This window comes from Athene cunicularia (assembly GCF_003259725.1).
Source record: "Athene cunicularia isolate RWA chromosome 1 unlocalized genomic scaffold, athCun1 chr1_part1, whole genome shotgun sequence".
In the NCBI taxonomy this organism is placed as follows: domain Eukaryota; kingdom Metazoa; phylum Chordata; class Aves; order Strigiformes; family Strigidae; genus Athene; species Athene cunicularia.
Window position 1 is genome coordinate 79,051,221 of NW_020799091.1, and position 22,721 is coordinate 79,073,941.

General features: G+C 38.0%; 1 protein-coding gene across 5 annotated transcripts in view; it reads left to right on the plus strand.

The window, feature by feature from the left end:
• FRMPD4 (FERM and PDZ domain containing 4) overlaps positions 1-22,721 on the plus strand; it is a 407,661-nt gene that overhangs the window by 332,920 nt on the left and 52,020 nt on the right. For 4 of the 5 annotated variants that reach the window (XM_026850985.1, XM_026850947.1, XM_026850957.1 and 1 more), the window contains exons 3-4: positions 4,444-4,604; positions 6,741-6,843. In XM_026850985.1, the coding sequence (XP_026706786.1) occupies positions 4,444-4,604; positions 6,741-6,843 (264 nt within the window). Of the gene's footprint in view, positions 1-4,443; positions 4,605-6,740; positions 6,844-22,721 lie in introns of those variants that run through there. The other variant, XM_026850976.1, reaches the window with a different exon arrangement.

Consider the following 22,721-nt stretch of genomic DNA (forward strand, 5'->3'; position numbering starts at 1 on the left):
ATGTGTATAAGAGACAGTTGCAGAATGAAGCTGAAGTTATTTGGGTGTCTTTTTTATGTATTTCCAAAATAATGTTTATCATAACCAGGTTCACTGGATTCATGCCGTATTTTTCAGTTTCTTGGAAGAGTTAGACCCCTAAGGATTTTCCCATGGAAGTGCAAAATCATGCATAACAAATTTCAGCTGCTGAGGACAGGCTTTCTTAGCTGCCACAGGCTGAAAAAACATTTTGTTCAGAAACTTTGCTTTTAATTACTAACACACATTATTAAATCAAGCTCTCATTTGAGTTGCAGTCTTTGTGTAGTTATTCCTTGGGTTATTCAGTGTGTAATTTGAATGAGGAAAACACTAAGAAGGTTTCCATCTAAAGTGTTACCAAGTTAATTATTATGAAGCTAATGATGTGAAGATTCAAAGTGCCAGCCTTAAACCATACCTCCAACTTTTCCCGAGTGTAAATTCAGGTATGCACTTGTTACATTAGTCTCCCCATAATGTTCTGGGCAGCTGAATTGTGTTTGCAGATGCTGGGTGTCTTGTTTCAGCTGATCAGTGTTCCCCAAGATGTTTTGTTTTCCTAATTTTCTTCTTCCTTCAGTCACTATAGGCCCCTTTATGGATGAGTGTGCACATGAATTTTACGCCACCCTGCAGTGTCTCCATTCTGCTCTGTGTGTCGGTGCATGCACACTGAGGTGCCTTCTCTCTCATTTCCCCTGTACCCTCTCTTTTGAGTAAAGTAGTTGCCACAGAGAGCTTTTGAGAATAAGTACTTGGAATTACACTTCTGCTATGATTTTCCATACCTGGTAGTTTATCTCTCAGAAGAGACTGGTATATAAAATCTCCATTCAAGAAGTTCTCTAAGAATTACTCTCCTTAATAATGGCAGCTGTCTCCCACTGCTCACAATAAGAGAAGATAGCCTTTTATAAAGCAGGCACATCATCTCAGTCATTGAAAATGGTAGGAAATTGGTATCTCTCTTTGAAAAGGCAATCTAAGGGCAGCTTGCGTTTGTGTATGTGGAAAAAACAGTTCATACTTAAAATCTCAGTCCTTTTCCTTTTCTTCCATTTTTCCTTCAGAAAAGTAAATCTTAGGTATGATCTAACCGTAGTACCATCTAAACACATTTTTTAGTGTGTTTGAAGCAAATTGGAAGTTTGCAGTGATGGAGTTATTCTTATAAGATGTTTCACTGTTGAACTGATGCTTTGTGTAAGGTTCCCCAGGGTAGCTGTTTTGAGTCCAAGTTTATTAGATTCTGGTTTAGAACTCTCAGCATAGTTATTCTTCAGGAGTCAGTATTTTCCATAGATGAGATGGAGATCAAATACCTCCAATTAATGCAAAATTCAAATTAGTCTTGAACTATGGTACTACAAGTGGCATCTCAATAATGAACTAGCCATGGGAGGAAGCAGGTTTGTCAGCGTGCCATCACACAAAGCTTTGAGTATTCATCTAATCTCTTCTGGGATTGTATTCATCTATCTTGCTGCTCTCTTGAAATACACTTCCAACATACTGAATGATACAAGAAGTATCTGACGCAGCAAGCTGTGGAAGCGTGAGATACAGAGTCTTTTTAGTTGATGTATTTGAAGGTGGATAACCTTAAAAATCAATAAAACCTGCTGCGCCACTCAGAATCATGATGGACTGTTCCTCACTGATCCTCTTGCTTTGGGTTTGAATAACTGATGCTGTGCTGCTGCAGATTCTTGGTACAAGCCGATGCAATGCCTGGAGTAAGACATCCTGTAGCAGAGCTGCTCTTTTGAGCAAATCTCTAAGTCTGCTCTTGGAATTTGTTATCTGAAGTGCAGCTGTTGGGGTTTTTCAGGGATTGTTTGGGAGTTTTTTTCTTCATGATTTAGTTTATAAACCAGACTGTACAAGTGCTTGAGGAGAGAGCAATGGCAGGAAAGCAGTTCTCAAAGGCTCAAGCAGTATAGTGGTATTTTTAAGTTCCTTAAATATGGGGTAAATATGGAGTAAATATGGGGTAAATATGGAGTAAATATGGAGTAAATATGGCATTTCCTCTTTGAAAACAGCATCAGCTTGGAGTTCTCCAGTTATAAAAATGGAAATAGCTATTAGAAAGACATGAGTAAACAGAAGAATTTAACTTTGCGGGAAGTTTGGTAAGGCTGTCACCTAAAAGAGGTGACAAATGTAGTTTACTATTCTCTACCAAAACGAAGTTTAGAAGTTGAAATAGATAGGTTTTGAAATAGCAACAACACCTCAGAAAGTATCCCATTTGAAAGACAAAATGTTTGAATATCTAGAAGCCCAAATCATAATTAGGAGTTCATGGGGAGGAGGGTGTCTGGGAGGTCTTTGAGATAGATTTCATAGAGAGTTTGCATGAAACTGGATTTTCTAACAGTTAAACATAATAGAAAATTATCAAAATGAATTGACAAAATCTGAAGGAACAGGAGAGGAACGAAGTATCAGATGTGATGCTCTACCTAGTAAAAGAAAATATATTTTCTTCGCTGACTTCACCTTATGCAGATACTAGGAATGCACAGAGATTTCTCTCTCCCCTATTTTTGTAAGGAAGCAGCTTCTGCTACCTCTGATCATATGCATAAAAGACAGCATGTTACTCTTAGGTAGACCGAATCTAGTGATAGGGATAAAGAGTTTCTTTGAAGAAAAGCCCTAGAAGAATCCAGTCATAGGAATAAACTCCCACTGAGAGTTTACTGAGATTTTGCTGCTCTTCTGTGTATCGGTAATAGAAGCAGACCATGGAGAGAATGGAAACTGATGTCTTGCCCAAACTGTGTGTGTTGGGGAAAGATCAGAGAAGTTTTTGCATGTCATTGATGCTGAAAACAGATCTCTGAATGATGGCCTTTCTCCTTATGGACTGCCTGTCTGGAGTTCTTCAGGGAATTGTATTTGAAGGTAGAAAAGGGACAGGAGGTGAGAGCAACAATTCTGGTCGCATGGGATGTCCCCTTACTTTCATAACATTATGTGTAAGATAATCAAGGATATGAGAAAATTGCTTGATTTTCATATTGTTAATTATTTATGAAGAGACTAACTTTCAAAGCAATGATACTGCCTACTGCTGTAGGGCTATCTGCCTCTCTGATGTGCTTTGCGGCATTCTTAGGTTGGGCACCTGGGCATTACCTTTCTCAGTGCAAGAGCCTGTGCCCTTCCTGCAGACAGGGTTGGGACTTGGCTCTGTTTGTATACTGTGTTTATCCACTGAGACCTGGAGTTAATACAGCACCTACAGATTTACAGTCACATGAAGATTTAAAAAAAGTTAACTCTTGACCAGGCAGCTAAAAAAATTACTGTCTGAGCTCTGTCAAGACTGCAATAACCTGATGCCATGGGCTGTAGTCTGTCTTCATGCTACGCTGACCAGGTATTGCTTGTTGTCTGCAGTGGTGACTAGGTTTCCTGAAGCACATGAGTTCAATTAATGACATCTGGAAGGGTATGACACTGGAGCAGTCTGCTTGTCTGTCTAATTGGCACTGGGAATTAGTAGCTGTGATTGAGCAGGGCGCTCCAGGCTTTGGGTGGGAAACACAAAGTACGTGCTGGTTCAGTCTGCATACAGCATCAGTCTCATTTCAGTGTTTATTATGAATGTTAACTTAGAAGTCTCTATGCTTTTAAACCATGAGTTCTTTCATGGATATGTGATGTTGGGTAGCTTTCATCCTTCTTATTTTCTGCTTCAAAAATCAAGATCTTTCCCTGCAGCCATGAAAACTTTTTATTCTAGGTACAACAAGTAAGCTTTGTCATAACCCTATAGCTGAAAGTATTTTGGTCATTTCTAATAAATATATTTTCATAGTATTGGTGTTTTTTTTGCTCTGAAACAGTTTGGAGTGACTGCAGAGAGTTTACCTGAATAGTAAATATAGAGCTGTTACCTGTGACTTAGGTAGTCTGTTTGAGAGGACCCAGCTTGGAAACTTGCTTAACGTTTTAGAAAACCAATTTAAATGTCTGTCCTTTCTTCTTGCAAAAGGCTGGCAGACTCTAATTGATATGTTTTACATTATGAGTAGGTCACTCTATTATTTTCCCTTCCAAAAAATTAAGGATGAAAAATTCAAGCACAGATGACAAAAGGCTTTATTTTGGGATTATTTTGCTTTCATATGTGGGGTATGATTAAATGTATGCTGTCAGAGAGAGACCTCTTTATAGGTTGATACTATTGATTAGTATTTGAGACCTGCCAGAAACATTATTACTTTATGTGTAAGAAAATTAACAGAAAATTATTACATTAATGTTTAAGTTCCTGTAGTGAGAACATTTCAGATATTCATCTCACATCGTTGCAGAAATTGCTTGGCTCAGGTAGATGCCACAAAATCATGTTTTAATGATTTTTTTCCTTTTTCCATCTTTTTTTTTTTTTTTTTTCCACAGTCACATGACACAATCAGCCACATTTGAAGACCCTCGAATAGAGAGCTGCCAAATAACCCCTCCAGCCCCTCGGAAAGTGGAGATGAGGAGGGATCCTGTGCTAGGATTTGGGTTTGTGGCTGGTAGTGAAAAGCCAGTTGTTGTACGCTCAGTAACACCAGGTATGTTTTCCCCACCTGATCCCAGAAGCAAACTTGGACTTAATCTACTGAGATGAAATACAGTTACAAATTTGAGTACTCTTAAAATGTTCAAGCAGACAAAGTAATCACAAATACTAGGGAGGATTTTAAGCTTTGTATTACCCAGTAGTTTCCCTTCTTGCCCTCATTTTTGAATGTGCTGTAAATGTGTTAACAAAAAGTCAGTTTTAGGTTATTTCTGCGAGCCATTACTATTGTGTGCCTGAAAAAAGGCTGACCCACTTCATTCAAGGAAAGAAGGTCTTCTCCCTGTTATGTTTATATTGGTTTGATGTCACCTTCATTGCCATTGAATCGGTGTTAGCAAGGGGTATGTTGAGTTTCAAGATTCAAATTTACATCTTTTTCATTCTTTTTATCATCAGCTTCCCTAGAAGAACTAGGTTTCTAACTATAATAATTGGTTCTATTTCTTTTTGAAATATATGATGTTATGCTGGCTGATGTTTTTAACAGATACTTCTGTATAACTATGTGGCAAAAAGCCAGGTCAAAACAGATCCCTAAACATCTTACCTGGAATGAAAACTAGTGATGTTTGTGGTATTTTTGAATTTATGGGGGACCAGACCTGGGACTAATCAGTCTTCTGAATAGCGGGCTCCTACTCACTATGCTTAAAAGTTCAGTTGTTACATAAAATTGCCTTGGAGCCAAGGACAGGGATTTGACTTTGCTCCTGTTCAATATGTTCTTCAGAACCCCCACAGAGACCAGAGGAGAGGCAAAATCGACTTTGTGAAGTTCTGATGTCATTTACCCATGTGTGTGCATTGATTATATTTGTATTACTTTCAGATGAAGCAAGCAGTGTAACTAATATTTGAACTAGATCCAGACAGTTCTTTTCTCCCAAATAAGCATTATTAATGTAGTTTTATGGTAAAGTTCAGTTTGGAAAATGTGTTTAGTATATTCAGTTCCAAGTAAATAGGAGGAAAGATGATCTCAGGACAACATTCTCTCACTTGGATTTGTATCCATTTATGCTGGATATATGAATGAAATAAAGTTTTCAAACCAAACAGGAAAGGAACAGCATTAGCTCAGCTGTTAAATGAATTGGTTTTGATACTGAAACTTTTTCTTTTAAGATTTTATCTTCATATTGGTAATATTATTGGGGTTTTTATGTATCATCATTGAAGAGTTTAAAGACAGAAGATTAGAGAGGATATATCTTTTCTCTAGCAGCTGCATTGTCACACCCTCTTCTGGGCATGCAATCATGCTAAGCAAAGTATTATGTGCGTTTTATAAAGCATAAACTCAATTTGTGTTTCCGCAGTGTCAGAATCCAAAGTACATAGACATGTACATGTCTGATTGTCTGCTCAGACTAATGCTAAATATCTATGTCTAACAAAGTGGCAGTAGTTTTGGATGTATGTAAAACTTGTGTTCACCAAGTGGTAGGAATCCAGAGCAAAAGAGACTCAGAGACTGAAGGTATAGAAATGTACTATCTTCAGATTGAAGAGAAAAGGTTTGTTTTGCCCAGAATTGAAAGGTCAGAGATCTGTGAATTACTTTCAAATATGTAGGTGATGTTTTATAGGAAAGATGAATATGATGTTCTCTAGTGTCATTTTGCCTGGGACAGGAAATAATGTGTGGCAACAAGGAAGATCTGGTGTAGACACCAGGGAAAAAGACTTCCTGATCTTAACAGTAGTTAAACATGATCATTTATTTACAGAACAAGGACTCATTCTCAGGGTAATCTTACAAGAATATGAGACGAACATTGATTAAGGCTGAGTAAGGTATGGTTGATCACACCTTAAAGGGTGAATTAGACCACCTCTTATGCATCCTTTTGGCCATCCAGAAAATCAAGCCCTTATTTTTAGGTGGCTCGATGGGGGTTTGGAACTTAATTGAAGAACTTAATTGAAGAGCTTTAGTAGAAGCTGCTAAGCCACTAGCTTTCAAGATTTGCATGGTAAGGAAGTACTGGTAATGTCAGAAATATTGTTAGTGATAAACATGCTATTAGTTGAAGAAAAAAACATTTATTTATGTGAACAATAGTGAATCTGTGAATTTACAATGGTCTGCTAACACATCCTTTATTTTTTTATTCCTCTCCAGGCGGCCCCTCTGAAGGAAAGCTTATACCAGGGGATCAGATCATAATGATTAATGATGAGCCAGTCAGCACTGCTCCAAGGGAGAGAGTCATCGACCTTGTCAGGTAATTGATGTCCTGTCACTTAAACTATGAACCAAGTGGCTTATTGCCTGTGCAGTCATTTGATAATACAGCAAGTCTTGCCTTCTCATGGCTGAGAAAAGAGAAAATAGTGTTACTTTAGTCATAATGAAGAATGGTGAAGTATTTTAGTATTGAAATGAAGTGTCCTCTGAAACATCCTCTGGGTAGCTGAAAAAATATAGTAAGATATTGGAACAGTTCCAAAATACTTGGGTATCAGAAGAGGACACTCCTGGTGTTTATTTTTGGTATGGGTTGTTGAAAACATAATTCCTGGAGCAGTACTGCTGATGCTCTATTGTTTTTTTTTTTTTTTTTTTTTTTTTTTTTTTACATGAAGAAAATTGAGTGTAGGCCTGTCTTATGTGAAGAGGAAAGAAAATGTGGTGGAGTGACTTTCGAGAGTGGATGTGTGCATGTAAATGGGAATATGGAGGGAAGCTCAAAGAGTGTTTGGGTGGATCGCAAGTCAGTGAGTTTGTGTGAAAAGAGCAGGCAGAGCTGTGTAGATAGGAGGCAGAAAACAAGACGAAAAGGTCACCCTGGAGAGTGCAGGAAAGGAGAAATGTCAATATTTGTGGTGGGATGTAGAAGGAAAGAGAGGACAGGGACTGACAAGTGCTCAGGATGTATTACGTTCACATAATAAGCTTTGCATTTTGAGTAACAAGAAATGTTAGTGCATTGCATGGAAAAGCTACCAGTAATTAAAAAAATTAAACATAAAAATTATTATTTTAAATTCCAGTAGCCTGGTTGGTGGACACCAATTTTATTTCTGTATTTTCCTTCTCATTGGTGTAAACTCAGAATTGGTGGGTCTAGTTGATTCCTAGGAGATACTCAGGTTTTAACTGTGCAAGTACCTCTCCTCAGAACTCATAGCTGTGTTCTCAGTGTTACCCATGTAATTCTGAAAAGTTACATTTACCTCCAGAAATTTGGGCAGGAGGTGCTATGTTAGTTGTACTCCTCTTGCAGACCACAATTTGAGCAAATGGGTGCTCATTTGATGGGGGTTCAGCTGGGAAGAAAACTTCCAAAGGAGGTACAGAGATGTTATAAAGATACCAGCAACACTGATGCTTTTATCTGTGTTAGGTGGGTTTGGACAAAATACAATACATTTTCAGATTATTTCTTTTTTTTTAAAAAAAAGTGTTAACCTCCACGTCAAGTAACAGAAACACAGCACATGAAGGTGGAACTTCGATACTCTTGGGTTTTGTGATGAAGAGACCCCATGAGCAGCAGGAACTGTCCTGTTCCTAATACATTTCTGTACTAATTTCTGTACTGAGCATCAGCATAAGCCTCACAAATGGGTCTTAAACTCATTTTTGATGTGTTTGTTTCTTCATAAAGCAATCATATTCCAGTCTTCATTCTTTCCCTGATAATTTGGTATGTAAGTAATCAGAATTAGGATCTCTCATTTCTCTGCTGCTAGCAATATGTAGCAATAACAACAAGGAAAATAGACTGATTAGACCTGAGAGAAGCTGAGTTTGTTGTGTGTCTGATTCTCTGCCTTCAAATGAGAAACTGAATAAGAATGTCACCCTTCCCAATTATGTTGACTCCATAGGTAGTGTCTTAAATTAAGTGTTGTTGCATTCCAGGAGAAATTTTTGGTGACGTTTTTCTTACACTGTAATTCTACCTCTGCTTTCATAATCTATCTGCTGTTGGGATTTTGAAAGAAACACAATCTTTGATGAGACTCAGAGTGAAATGTATTGAGGTTGTATATTTATAGCATTTGAATGAAGAGCTTTCTTTTTGTGCTAGTGGGAACACCTGGAATGATTAGACACTGTCACATACAGTCCTGACACCATAGCAGAAGCAATCCTTTACACCAATGAAATAACTAATCCCTTCTGTATAATAGAAGGTTTCTATATGAGTTAGATACATCTGAAACTTTGAAAACAGTTGCTTACAGTTTTCAATGCAAATTGAATTAATTTTTAAAATCTTGTTTTTCAGCTAGTAGCAGTGTATCTGTGGACAGCAATATGTTTTAGATGCCTAGGTTAGTCAGTGGGCACAATCACAAAATCATAGAAGAATTAAGATGGGATTTCTGGAGATCATCCAGTCTAACCTCTTGCTCAAAGCAAGCTAGTGTCAAAGTTAGATGTGGCTGCTCAGCACTTACTGAATTAAGTTTTTATTATCTCCAAAGATGGAGATTTCACTGCCACACTGGGCAGATGTTTCAGTTCTTAACGAGTGGCCTTCCAAAGGTGATAGAGAACAGCTTTTACAAGACATGAACCAACTCCCTCAGTAGCCTTAGATGCATCCCATCTACGCCCATAGACTTGTGAGAGTCCCTCTTGCCTAAGCATTCCCTTCAGTCTTTGTCTACCTCTGTTCCCTAAATTCTGCCAAGAAGCTTAGGGATCAGGTTGGCAGACCTTGCTGCTAAAGAACAAAGCCAAGAAAGCATTGAGTACTTCAGCCTTTTCAGTGTCCTTCATTAGGCTGCCCACCCCATTTAGCAGCAAGTTCATATTTCCCTTGGCTTTCACTGCTGATGTAGCTGTAGAAGCCCTTTTTGTTACCCTTCACATCCTGTACCAGTTTCAGTGCCATCTGAGCTTTGCAAACTCTATCCCTGTCTGGCCAGGTAAGGCTTCTCTGTTTCTCCTGGGTAACTTCTCCCGTTTCCATCTCTGTTTGGCTTCCATTTTGCACTGGGTCCCTGTCAGGCCTTCCCTGTGGAGCCACACTGGTGTCTTGCTGTGCCTGCCCACTTCGTTGCATATTGAAGTAGACTGTTCTGGCACTTGGAGGAAGCTCTCCATGAAGATCACCCAGCTCTACTGAGCTCTGGCCTTTCAGAGCTGCAACCCACAGGACCCTGTCCACCAGTGCCCTGGACAAGCTGCTCTTTAGCTTGTACTCTTCCTCTCCCTCGGGATCTTACACTGTACCATCACGTGGCCACTGTGGCTTATCAATGAAAAGTTGATATTCCACCATATTTTTTTCTGAGATTGCATGGTCTCTTGATGATTAGTATATTTTATATTCATGATGTGAAATTCTGTGACTATTTTAATGCAGCTTTCCCTTAAACCTTTTTGCAGAGTTAAGAAATAATTTGTCTTTATAATTACACAGTGTGGAAAAAAATAATCTACTTTCAAAATACAGACATAAAGATCATAGTATGCCAAACACAAAAAAACCCCTAACTGCATGAGAAGAAAAAGGCAGATTTCATAATCAGATGAGCAAGCTTATCAAGACTCAAAACTTCAAGCGAAAGTCTACATAAATGTAAGATGATAAGTCAAGCTTGAATGTTAAACAGAGTTTTTAGTGAAATGCAATATTTAATTGTTTTCCAAGAAAACTGTCAAGACATTTACTTATAAAAAGAGTTATGCTATTGAAGAAAAATAAAATGGAGAGGAGAATTTCTGCTATGATCTTTCTTAAATCCAAGAAATAAAAAAAAATATTCAGAACATCCACAAACATCCACCAAGAAGGGTATCTGAAAAATGTCAATTAAATTTTTTCTCTTTAGGAAAAAGCATGTCCCTAAGCAAAATTTGCTTTATTTCTAAATTTTCTATGAAATAAGTGAGAACAGTTTTTTTTTCAGATAAATTGTTTTTCTTCAGCCCCTTTCCTATCAGCTCCAAATTAATTGTGTACTTTTTACTCCTACAGAGTTAGAAATAGACCAGTCTTTTAAAGTCCCTTTCTTGTAACGGTTTTACTACAGAAAAATGCAAGAAGATAAAGAAGATAATACAGAAATTTTCACATTGTCTCTTTATTGCATTTTAATATTTTAGTTATGTCTGTGCTTTCTAAACATTTATTACTGAAAATAAGCTCTGTTAATTAGAAAACTGTATTAAAGCCATCTCTGCTGACTCCAGGGAGTACTGAGCAGGAACCTGGTGAAAGATTTTGGTTTGTTTTTTAAGAATTGAGAGATACTATTGTATCCTAGGAGGTCTCAGGTCTGGAGATTATCAGGGGTATTTATTATAAATATCCCCTGTAGGTCATTCTCATCCATCTAATTCTTTTGGCTCTGCTTTACTGGCAAATTTTGTGTTCAGGTTGTCCTTTGAAAGCCAAGGTTGCGGAAGTATAAATACAGTATGGTTTACAGACAAAATATATAAGGACTCATTATTTCTGGGTAATGGTCAGTGGCTTTTGCACCATGTTATGGTCTCCTGAGCTATTTTCAAGCACAAACCCAGAAGTCATGTTTATCGTTTCCCTTACAAAGAGTTACTTTTCCCTTACAAAGGGTCACTTTTGTTAAGTGTCACTTACAGCTGCAGTCTAGATAAGTTCCATTCAAGACAAAAAGTTATTGAAGTTAGAAAAAAGAGGAAGAAACAAGCCTGATTTTCTAAATGTATGGTTTCAGTCCAGGCAAAGAGCAAGCAGACAAAATACTAAAGAAAGAAGATATATTTGAAGTGCAGTTGGTTCAAAATTGTGGCAGGAGCTGCTTATCTTGGTTTTCTTTTACTGCTGATACAGATTCTGTGACTTAAAGCTTTTCACAGATAGTTAACAATAAATACTTCGAGATAACATTAAAGTCATTGCACAGTGTAGCAATTTTTTGCATATTTGAAGGTGAAAACAATGCAAAACTAACATTTTTAGGTGTGTTAATGTACTGTATCCATTAATTGGTTGTTCAGAGGTGCATATATTTCATTATCATTGGTTAATGTTAAATTTGTATTTTTTTAAGAACCAATCAAACCATCTTTTAACACACCTAAAGAAATATATCTGTCAAATAATTTGCCTTATATTATGTTTATAGGTAATTTTTATAACATGAATTACTTGATTATCTTAGATTGTACTGAATATCCATTAGTCTACAAAGATCCCAGCATATGTAAAATGTTTAAAAGATATTTAGCAAGATATTTTACTGAAATTTTAAGTGACGCCCAGATGTACTGTTTACCCCATAAAGCAAAATCTAAGTAGGGCACAGTAGTGGTATTTTGTTCGTACTTCAATTAAAATTGTTATCCAGGCAGCCTGTGAGGAGAGACGGACACCTGAAGAGGGCGATTCATCAGAGATTCTTGTTTTGGAATAAACTGTCCTGTTGCAGAAAGCTTTTTTTTATGCACTGGCTAAAGAAGGAGCACAGAAAACTATGTTAGAATAGAAACCTGACTTCTAGGTTGCTAAATTAGGCTAGATTAGTCCATTCCTTAAAATTGTAACAGCAGTAAATTAGTATTTGACGTCCTGTGGAATCCCATTAAAAGACTTTAGTTGCAAAATAAGAACTGAAAAAGGTGAAATTCATTAAGGGCTTTTCCTTCTTGTCTCTAATTTCTATTTAAGAGAAATGACTCAAAAACCTTTCTGAAATAACTCTTGCTTTGTCAAGTTAATGTCATGGCAGATTTTCATCAGGAGGATCTGGAGGATTCTTTCAATTCTGCAGTAGAATTTCTGTTTTAATTTTGCATTACCATAAGACTGGAAAGAAGGAACCCTTTAGGATTTCAGGCTGCGTGCTGCATATTAACTACTAACATGAATTTAATCAATACTGACCCTTCTCACCATTGTTATGGAGTGGATGAGGATTCTGTCATTGCTGTTTGACTCCATGTGTATCAGGGGACCAGTTTGCCCTCTCTGCCTCATCATAGCTAAACGCAAGTGCAAAAGGGAGCTCATTGGCAGTGCCTGTCATCGTCTTCTCACAGCAGCTGAAAATACCACTTTTCAAATGTAATTTCTGTCTCTAGGCTTAGACTGTTTCATATATTAGATCAAGTTTGGTTAATGGTTGGACTAGATGATCTTCAGTGTCTTTTCCAACCTAGATGATTCTATGATTCTATAATTTTGTGGACTTACAGACATTCTTTCTTCATCAACATCACAGAGAAAAAAAGCAAGCATATTAAGCTATTATCTATGATATGCTTAGCAACCAAGAATCTTGAAATCTGCTTTTCCTGAAAAATGAGTCATGCGGACCTATTAATCTGAAGGAACTGCATTATACTCCCAGTTTGGTATATAAATCCAGAGGCTATACCAATTTTGTTTCAGGCCTTGATCTAGGAATTGCTAGTGTTTTGGTTTTCAGATACATAATGCTGAACAGAGGGACAAAGTGTTGGACCAAATTATCTGTAGGAGTTTTACAAATGACATCGATGTAGATAAGTTTTCTGCCAGCCCATTTAATTAGCTACTTCTAATCAGCTGGCCCAAGCATAGAGGTGGGAGTCAGGATGTGAGAACTCGGTTCCAGTCTGACTTGAGAGGTGGTGTTGGATGTATATCTTCTACCTTTTCAAATGTTTCTGCAACGTAATACAGAGATAACTTAAATATTTTAAATCACCTTCTGCAATCTAACTGTGAGAGCACAGATTTAGTGTTGTCTACCTTTTTTTTTGGCTGCCGTAGTGAGCTGCTTCTGGTACTTGAGCTAATTGAGATCTCTCTAGATTTTAATTATTAACTTGTAATATGGTTTCAGAATGCTTGCCCAACTTTTCAAAGGCCTGTAAGAGTTAAGCTGAGTTGAAAGCTGTATTACTTGATATTTTTAAAATCAGTATCAGCTATGGAAACTGTTCTCTTTTAAAACCATTGTATTTGTGAAAGCATGCAGTCTCATATCCTTGACTCTTGTTCTTAACAGAAAGTTGGCTGACGTGGTCTAGACAGTTTTGGGCTCAATAATTCAAATGTTTGGAATGCTGAGAACTTAAATTGTAAGTTTCTTTTCATGTTCACCATGGTGGATGCCCCCTGGAATTAGCAAGTCTAGGGTCTTTTTGAAATTCCAAGGCTTGATGTGTCATCTGGTTGAAGTGCTGTGTCATCATCTTATTCTGTTATCCTTAGAAAGAGGAGACAGCGTGATGAATTTCAGGTCAGCTGTTCCATAACAAGTTGCTTTATGGTAACTAAATACAAGGGTATGGACAGAGATGTGGAACAGCTGTGCCCAAAACACAGTCAACTGTACAAAATGCCTTCTTCAGATGTGAACCAGCACATGTTTCTTTCATCAGCTTGTTCTCTCAAGCAGGCTTACCACTTCTCATACAACTAAAAAAAAAGCATTACCTTGTCTGCATGGAGGATTTTCTCTGAAGGCAGAAACACAGATGTGAATGTTTCAAAGTAATTGTTTCCATGAAAGTCATAGAAATGAACACCTAGCTTTGAGTTTATTATGAATTAACCCTTTCACATGATGGATTTCCTCTATATTGCATGCTCTGCAATAGATGTTTATCCTTCCTTGTGCTGTTGCTGCAAGCCGTGTGCATCAAAGGATTACTTCCTGTTGGAATATGTATCAGGAGGTACCTAAAACTCTCATGTCCTGTGATTAGAGCAGGGAGGTTTAGAGAGGAGGTGTCAAACTACAGATATCTCATGGTTTCTCTTTCATGACCCTGTTAACTGTCTCTTTAGGGTTGACATTTCCAAATCATAAAAGATTGGGCAAGCCAGCCTTCCACATCGTGCTGTTAGTACGTGAATATTCTGTGGCTTGTGTGAGTGCCTTGAGGACATTACTACAGGACAGCTACACTTACACAAGACAAGAACAGTGATACAGAGCAGTTTAATCAGCAGAAAGCAGAAAACAGTAAGGAAGACAGAACAGAGACAGCTTCAGGAGACTGCTTGGGAAGAGCCAGTCTGTGCAGTACCATTTCTAGGCTTAGAGAATCAGTATGGGCTGACAGGAGAGGATTGTGCTGTGCATCTTGGGCTGCCAGCAAGGAGTAACTGTATGAAGATGACAGACAAGCCTGGACCACCACATGCACAGAACTCACAGAGCAACTCTGCCCTTCCAGAAGTGTGAGGCTGCCCTCACTGGGAAGTTTACAACTCCCTCATCCTTCCAGTCAGCTGCTGACTGATTCAGCACAAATGCATCAGCTAATGAAGCTATTGTAATGGAAAACATAGCCATTTTATAGAAGATATGACAGTTGCGTGGTATAAGGCCTGTGATGCTTTGTGAGGGCTTGTGCTACACACAGTGTGGACAGTGGTGGCATCAGCATTCCCTTTTATCCTGAGACATTTGGACATAGAAATGATCTGGTTTTTATCTGCTGCATAAATAGCTTCAGGGTGATAGAGAAATACTTCTTTAAAAGACTGAAAGGTAGATGGCAGTATCAAGCAGAAGACTTGTAGTTGCTATGAATTATACCCAAATGCTGTATTTTGATAGAAAGACAGCAAAGGTGATGTCAAGAGCTGGAAGGCAAGCACGATATTTTTATGGTTTTATAAGTTGACCCTTGGAGGCCTGTGTCTGCTACAGGCACCTTGCATCAGGGAAAGGCAGAATGGTTTTAATCTCCTGTTTATAAGGAAAGGTCTTTTGGTTGCAGTTTTATATGCACCAATGCTCATAGTAAATGTAAAAGGTAATTTAAACTGATGAGAGAGAAGGGTGAAAATACTGTGACCAATTTGCAATCTCTTGTATAGTTTCATGAATTTGAAATACCTTCAGTCTTTAGCTGTTAGTTCTGTGGAAGCTACTGGCAGTGTCTGTATTTGAAAGGTTTTGTGCCTTTTGCAAAAACTCATCTGTTTGTCAAATAGCTAGCATAACTGTTAGTGTGGTGGCTGTGTATGTCTTTTATAACACAGTGAGAATGGAGGGAGAAAAAAAAAATTAATAGCTTTTAAAAAATCTTGAACCATGTAATTGGAAAATATGAATAAGTGGAGGTCTTAAGCCCTGCTCCTTGGGGCTACTTAGATACTGTGGGCAGCTGGCATGTTGAGTGGTGGTGTAATCCCATGTTTGCAGTTAAGGGAGCACATTTTTCCCCTGTCATGGTGGAAGCAGCTCTCCCTGGGGTGGGAAGGAAATAAGGAGAGTGACTGGGAAATGGGTAAAACCCCACTCAGAGCAAAGTGTCAGGGAGTGGTCTTGTTAGCTTATGTTCCACTGGTATAACGGTGTCATTTTAATGAATTGTATAATGGAAGGCTGACTCAGGAGTTCCTGAAGATCGCAAGACCTTTCTCTGGCTCTTTGGCGTGCTGATGCTATGTCCTTCTGGCTTTCTGACTCTGAGTTAGCTTTTAGTATCATAATCCTATTTACTTCCTAGACTACATTTAATCTATTAAGTACAGTAGAATGAGGAATGGTGCCTTCTGAAGCTGTGTGCACCCATAAGGTGGCTGTCCCTCATAACGTTAGGGTTCAGTTACAACACCTATCTCTACGCTTCTGTTTCATATCCCTTCTCTGACAGCAATGTTGCCTTTCGGTCAGCCAAAGGCATGTGAGGGTGACAGTGCTTGACACCAGTAACTTGTAGTTTGTCTATGGAGCTGGAAAATCACATAAATAGTTAAGATGAGAAGTACTTGGTTCAATATTAGTCTGATAAAACTATCCCAATCCAAACTTCTTTTTGATTCAGAGTTGTCTACACTTAATTGGGTTGAAAGAAAATTGGATCTGGCTCTCAGAGCAGTTGACTTTAAATTTTTACTATTCTTCGTGTTGGCAAGGCCTAATTATTTTTTTTTTTAAGCTTTTTCAAACATATTGAGAAATAAGATCAAGAAGTTCAACCTTGTCATTAGCAAGTCCTTTCTCTTTCCTGCTTCCCTCCAATGAGAACAATTTTGTGGCTTAGAGTCTCTCTTAGCAATTGGTAGTGTCATGTAATTGGAATAGGAATGTTGTAGGGACTTCTTTGTTGGTTGCTGGACTAGAAAATTTAGAACACAGAATTAGATTGTATTTTTAATTTAGCAATAATGCAGCCAACAAAGACTCCCAAAATTGCCAAGAGATTGAGTATCTACATCTAACTTTAACCAATCAGAAGGTTAGTTAAAAGGGATGGAGAATGTTTTTATATTTTCTGACATTCCCAAAGTGAGATTCTTCTATTAAATACTGCCACTCATTAGGATTACTCTGGGTCATAGTGGAAGGCCAAAGGAGAAAAATAGTTTCTCATTAAACAAAAGATCTGACACAAAAAATAGTAGAAAGTTAAAAAAAAGGCTAAAAATAAATTCACCTTTAAAAAATATTGAATGCTTCAAAAGGCAGCTTAATGCAGTAGATTTATTAGTCAACTCATCCTGATTTGATTTCTGATATGAAAATTGATCATCTGTAATTTACTACAAGCAACACGTGAAAAATAGTGTAAGAGAAGCATTTTATCTTATGTTTTAGGGTTTTTTAGGCTTTCCCCCCAAAATACCATTCTCTGACCTTTTACTTGACTTGAAACATCCAAGTCTTCACAAACCTCCTGGCAGAAGCAACAGTAACAGGGGAAAGATGAATCACGTGTATTTCACAGCAGGACTTCCAGAGGATGTTGGTCTTTAGTCTTACTTTTCTTTGTCTGAGAAAACAAGAGGAACTGTTTTTGAGAAACCAAGAAGTAAGAAATATTGAGGTAGAGACTGCAAACACCGAAACAGAGACTGCAGAGATAAACCCAGATTGCCATTAACCTCCGCTACCCCAAAGGCATATTTCTTACATAGTATGTGCTGAAATGTTAATTGTTCTGTTAGCTCTTATTCTTCTTCATGCAGACTAAAGCTTAATGTATTTTACTTACTCCACAAGGGAAAAATCCCTGCAGTCCACTGTCTATATTGTTAAATAAAGTAATTCAGCTTGGTTGGAGGTTTAGTTAAAACCAAATTTGTTCAGCTTATGAATCAAACAAGACTCCAGGAGAGGCAAAGGTCTTGTCATCTTATATCACAGAACTTACCCATTTTATGATGATCACTTCAAGCTTTTCAGCAGGTCTATTACTCAGAAAGCAAAAGAAAATTGGTTGCTATAGCAGTTTAAAATCCTTGAGGTTATCTGTATTTCATAAAAACTGTAGGAGTCATGAGGTTTAATTGTTGCACTGAAATCTTTGTTCCATACATTGTCTTTCTACTCAATATTCTTTTCTTTGCGTCATTAGAGTGTGCCTGAGACTTAAAAGGAAAAGACCATATGCCTAAGAGTTTCTCAAGAATAATAGCAACAACTCTCAATTTTGGAAGACAGCAAAAATTTAAAACTATTCGTTAATTGAGTTTTTGCAGTCCAGTTTCTTTTTAATTCTTTATCTTATGTCATTCTCCTTACTGCTCAATTTTACATGGAAATTATACTTTTGTGTCCAGAAACACCCTTTTGTTCTGCATTTTATCTGAAATTCTGTTTGTGTTCAAAGCCTTTAATTAATTAGAACAAATGTGTTAGTAAAGATACTGCTTTTTTCTCCTTTAAAAGTATTGAAACAATTTCTTAGTGTTCTACACCAATTATAGTCATGTTACAGTGTCCAGCAGGCTTGTTGAGTTCATTAATAATTCATACAAACTGCTGTGAGTTTAAGGAAGAAACTGTGCCACATATTGACATATGAGAGTGAAAGAAGACCCAACACACTGTTTTGCAACCTTTTTTATTGGAGAAAGAGGAGGCTGTATTATTCATGCTCTGAGGTACACAGACTGAGGATACAGTTTGCTAATATAAGTCTTAAGGCTTTTTATCGGACAAATAACATATCATAAGCATGCAGTATGTCTTCTGCATAGTATGTCTTCTGCATTTGTATGTATGTATTTGCATATGTTTGTGTGTGTGCAGAGAGAGAGACGAATGTGATTCATAAAGCTTTATTACCATGGATTTGGAATGTGTGCATTACTTAGAAACGAGAACCTGAGGTTCTGCAGCTCCTTTAAACCAAAACCCAATCATGGCATTATATGTGTTTTGTGCAGCCAATCTGTTATAAGGAGAGTTCTGTTAGAGTTTTTAAATATTTATTTGAAATATTTCCTGTATCTACGTAAATGATAAATAAAAAGCACCACTTCTGACCTGTCATTGTGATTATCTCCAGTATTAGAAACTCATGCCTTATTTGTGTTTTACTAAGGAAATACATGTTAAAATAGAGAATGATGTGAACGAGGAGCAGGGGGGGAGCAGTTATAACCCTTATCATTTTATGAGTATTATTAGTTTTATGGGGAGGCTTTTTAGAATATTGGTGTTCACAGCATATACAGGTTAGCTATGGATATATTTATATATGCTGCATACATTTTTCTAAAGATACCTAATACAGTTAATTTAATCCCTTTGGGTATTGCCTCGCCCACAGGAGAGGCTGTAGGTGTCAAGAGACTTTTGTAAGTCAGGCAGCAACAGCCAGAGCTACAGCTCCTGTGAGACACTGAGGAGTTCAGGAGGACAGAGCAGGAGGTCAGCGTGATCCAAGGCAAAGCTGCTACTTCAGGCTGACAAACTAAGTATTTTGGTCTTTGATAATGGAGTGTTCCAGATGGAGCAGAATTACTGCTGAGGATACTGAGCCACCCTCACTATCCTCAAGCTAATTGCCTCAGCATTTTCTGCCCTCACAGTGCTGTCCACTGGTGTGCAGCGGGCTCTTGTACTTTCAGGAGTTTATTAGAGAAGAATTTTGGGGGCTGTATCAATCAGAAAACCTCTGTTGGTGGGTTATGAAGGCCAGGTGTCCACCCATTGGGCCTGTGGACTGAATACCACGTCTGCCATCTGACAGGGGCCATGAACTCATCGTCTCACTCCAGCCTGTGGCACTGTGCACTGAAAGCACAGCGGTCAGCTCCTGAGCAGGGGGAAACACAATCTTGGCCAAGAGAGTGGTGGAGCCCAGGACCTGCAAGATCACACTTTCCAACCCTTCCTTGAGCTGAGAGGCTGCATGGGCAGGATGCAGAGGGATCTTTGGGGAATACAACCATAAGATCAGGGAAGAGACTGGCTGTGGGAAAGGGGAGGTGATTGAGATCATGGGAGAAGATTACATATAGGGCATGAAGGTGCTTGCCTATGAGAGGCAGATGCTGTCCATTATGTGCTTTGACTAGCGGATGGCAGTCCTTCACGGTCCACTTTTTTTGGGCTGACTTCCTTGCAAGCTGTTGATGATGCATAGCATTTGGTAGAGCAGCCTCAGAGAAATCCTGCGGTGCCTGTCATCTTGTAGTTAACTGTGCAGCATGGTGTTTCAGTAACCTCACACTGGGTCTTCCCACCTCTAAAGGATGCCACCACTGTCATGTGGAAATAGCTGGCCAAATTCCAGAAGTTCAGACATTTAGGGAAAGGAGCTTTGGAAGTCATATGTTGGCATTGCAAGGCAGGTGCTATTTCCCAGCACAGTGTGCTGAATATGGCCTCTGGTAGCAAAAGCTTTGCTTCAGAAGAAATATGGCTAAGGTGAAGTGCAGGGCAGATGTGCCTGTTGCTCAAGGCAAGTGAATTAAAGCTGTTATTGTGAGTGTTCCTGTCTTGATCCCCTTGGCTCACAGAACTGAAGCTCAGCCTAGGGTGAAACTACCAGAGGCTGTTAAGAGGCAGCATTTCGTGCCTCAGCTTGCCATTGTATTAAATAATTTATTGAATTTGACCTTTCAGAGCAGTACATTGTAGCTAACAGAATGAATATTAAAAGGATATAAAAAAGAAAAGAATATCAAGTGAGAGTAGGAAGGCAATATAAACTTTATATATAGCCATAGAAGATCTGCAGTGCTGTCCGTTCCTGAAACTGTGCCAATAATTGTACGTAGTTGGGGAAGAGCAGCAAAAATGAGCCAGAAGCTGTCCCTTATATGAGAGAAATAAGAAGCTCAGCCTTGTTAGGTTATAGCAGGAGAGATCAAGATAGCATTATTTGAATGGGGACATCTGAACAAGGAAGGACTCGGATAGCAGGCACCTTTTCAGCTTGGTAGGAAAATACAGTCCACACCTATGAAACTGCAGCTAGTAACACTGAGAGAGATGAGAGAGAGCAAACTAATGTCATTCGCCATCATTTCAAGTCTTTAAATGAGTAATAACACTGCTGTATCTCATAGCTGAATTCCTACTATGAGCAGCTCAAAAAGCCATGCTCAGTCCCTGTGGGATTATCAGTCGTTACTGGGAAAAGGTGATTTTTCCAGCAAGGTGGCAAAGCAAGCAGTGATATTTTACAGTAGTAACTTGCAGTTCTTGGTCTCTTGCTCACTATCACCCTTGCCCATGTTCTGTCTACCTACACTTACCATCACACAGAGCATCTTTCAAAGGCTTGCCCATAACTGGATGCGTTTTCCTGCCTTGCAACCTCACCAGATACTGATGCCATGCAGAACATATTTTTTTTTCTTATTTTTTCTTTTTTTTCTTTCTTTTTTTTTTTTGAGGTGTGCATTATTTCACTGGAGCTAGTGAGGAGTTTTTTGAGTGGAAGTCAAATACAGCAGTTAAGTTTCTGGTACACAGTGCTGAACATACACCGTTTACACTGTGTTTCCTTCAACTTTTAGTACTTATTTTTTTCTGCACTGAATGCTTGGAAAAGTTCTGTTTTGGCAATTATAGCTCTAAATGTCAGAAACAGTAGGGAGAAATAATAATTCGGTTTGGTTGTACTGAGGTAGAGATTATGGCAGAAGTGCCTTAATCTCTAGGATTTACTGATCTGAGACTTAGTTTTTATGCAAGTACCAGTTTATTTACAGTACTGATTAATTATACCTAATGTCTTGATCAGAAAGATGACATTTTACCAAAGTGCATTGTATGGGAGGTACTTTGAATACCTACTTTACTGCACATTTTTAAAATGTATTCATATGCTACACTTCATATATTTCACAGAAATCATAGTCTACTGAGAAAATAGTAAACTTTAAAAAATTATTCCAATATGTGCTTGTATAAGTATTTGATAGATGCTTCTGAACAGTTAAAATGTCTAAAGCAAAAAAATATTGGGATTTTGAATTGCCTGCTGTCTTCATAGTACTGTCTTCGTGACAGATTACCAATGTCTCCATGAGAGTTCTTCCTCCAGCTGCTGCTTTAGAATAATTACAGTGCTTTTGCATATATGTCATTAACAATGAGGGTAAAAAAAAAATAAACTCTTGTCAAGGCTGTTCATTTAGATATCTGATGCATGAGCCAGGATAATATGAATTTCCCAGTAGGATACTGGCTGTGCTCATGGTGCACTACTGTTTTGTTATTTCAAAGAAGGTAATATCATTACAAACGGATACATCCATACAAATGGATTTGTATGCCTAGCTTAATTTATAAAGACAAACGTCAGTGGCTTTTCAGTCAAAAATACATTTATTATGATAGCTGTTTAACAATACTGTTATTATCATAAATAGAGCCACAAATCACAACATTTTACAATTATTAAACATGAAAGAGTGGTAGTGATAGTGCTGTTTTCCCCTACCCTGCCAGTGCCAGATCTGTTAAAACTTCTTCTCATTAAACAGTTAAGTGCAAATAAAGCAATTCTACAGCTTTGTAAACTAATTATTTTTTATTTACCTGAGGTAGATGATGGATTTGTTTTTGCAGGCACAGAGAATAATTCCCATTTTATTTTTTGTTTAGGGACAGCTCTGATCATGATTAATACCCTGTATGTTGAATATATAAATGATGTGTCCATAACTCTAAATGCTAAAATGTGTATTGCCTGCTTCTAGAAATACTTATTCTTTGCTTTCTGGGAAGAAATGCCTACTTGCTTAAGGCTTTTTTTAAGGAAAACATTTGACAAAGGTCTCTTAAAAGAGACAGGAAAGGTGTTGCTTTGCCACCTGTGCTTAGTTTTCTTGGGAATGTAGGACCAATGTTCGTCCTCCAGCAGAATGGGTCTGATCCAAAGCCTGCTGAAGATGGTGGAAATCTTTTGATGGATTTCAGGAAATTTAGATCACACTGTTTATGGATTACCCTATGGATTACTTGT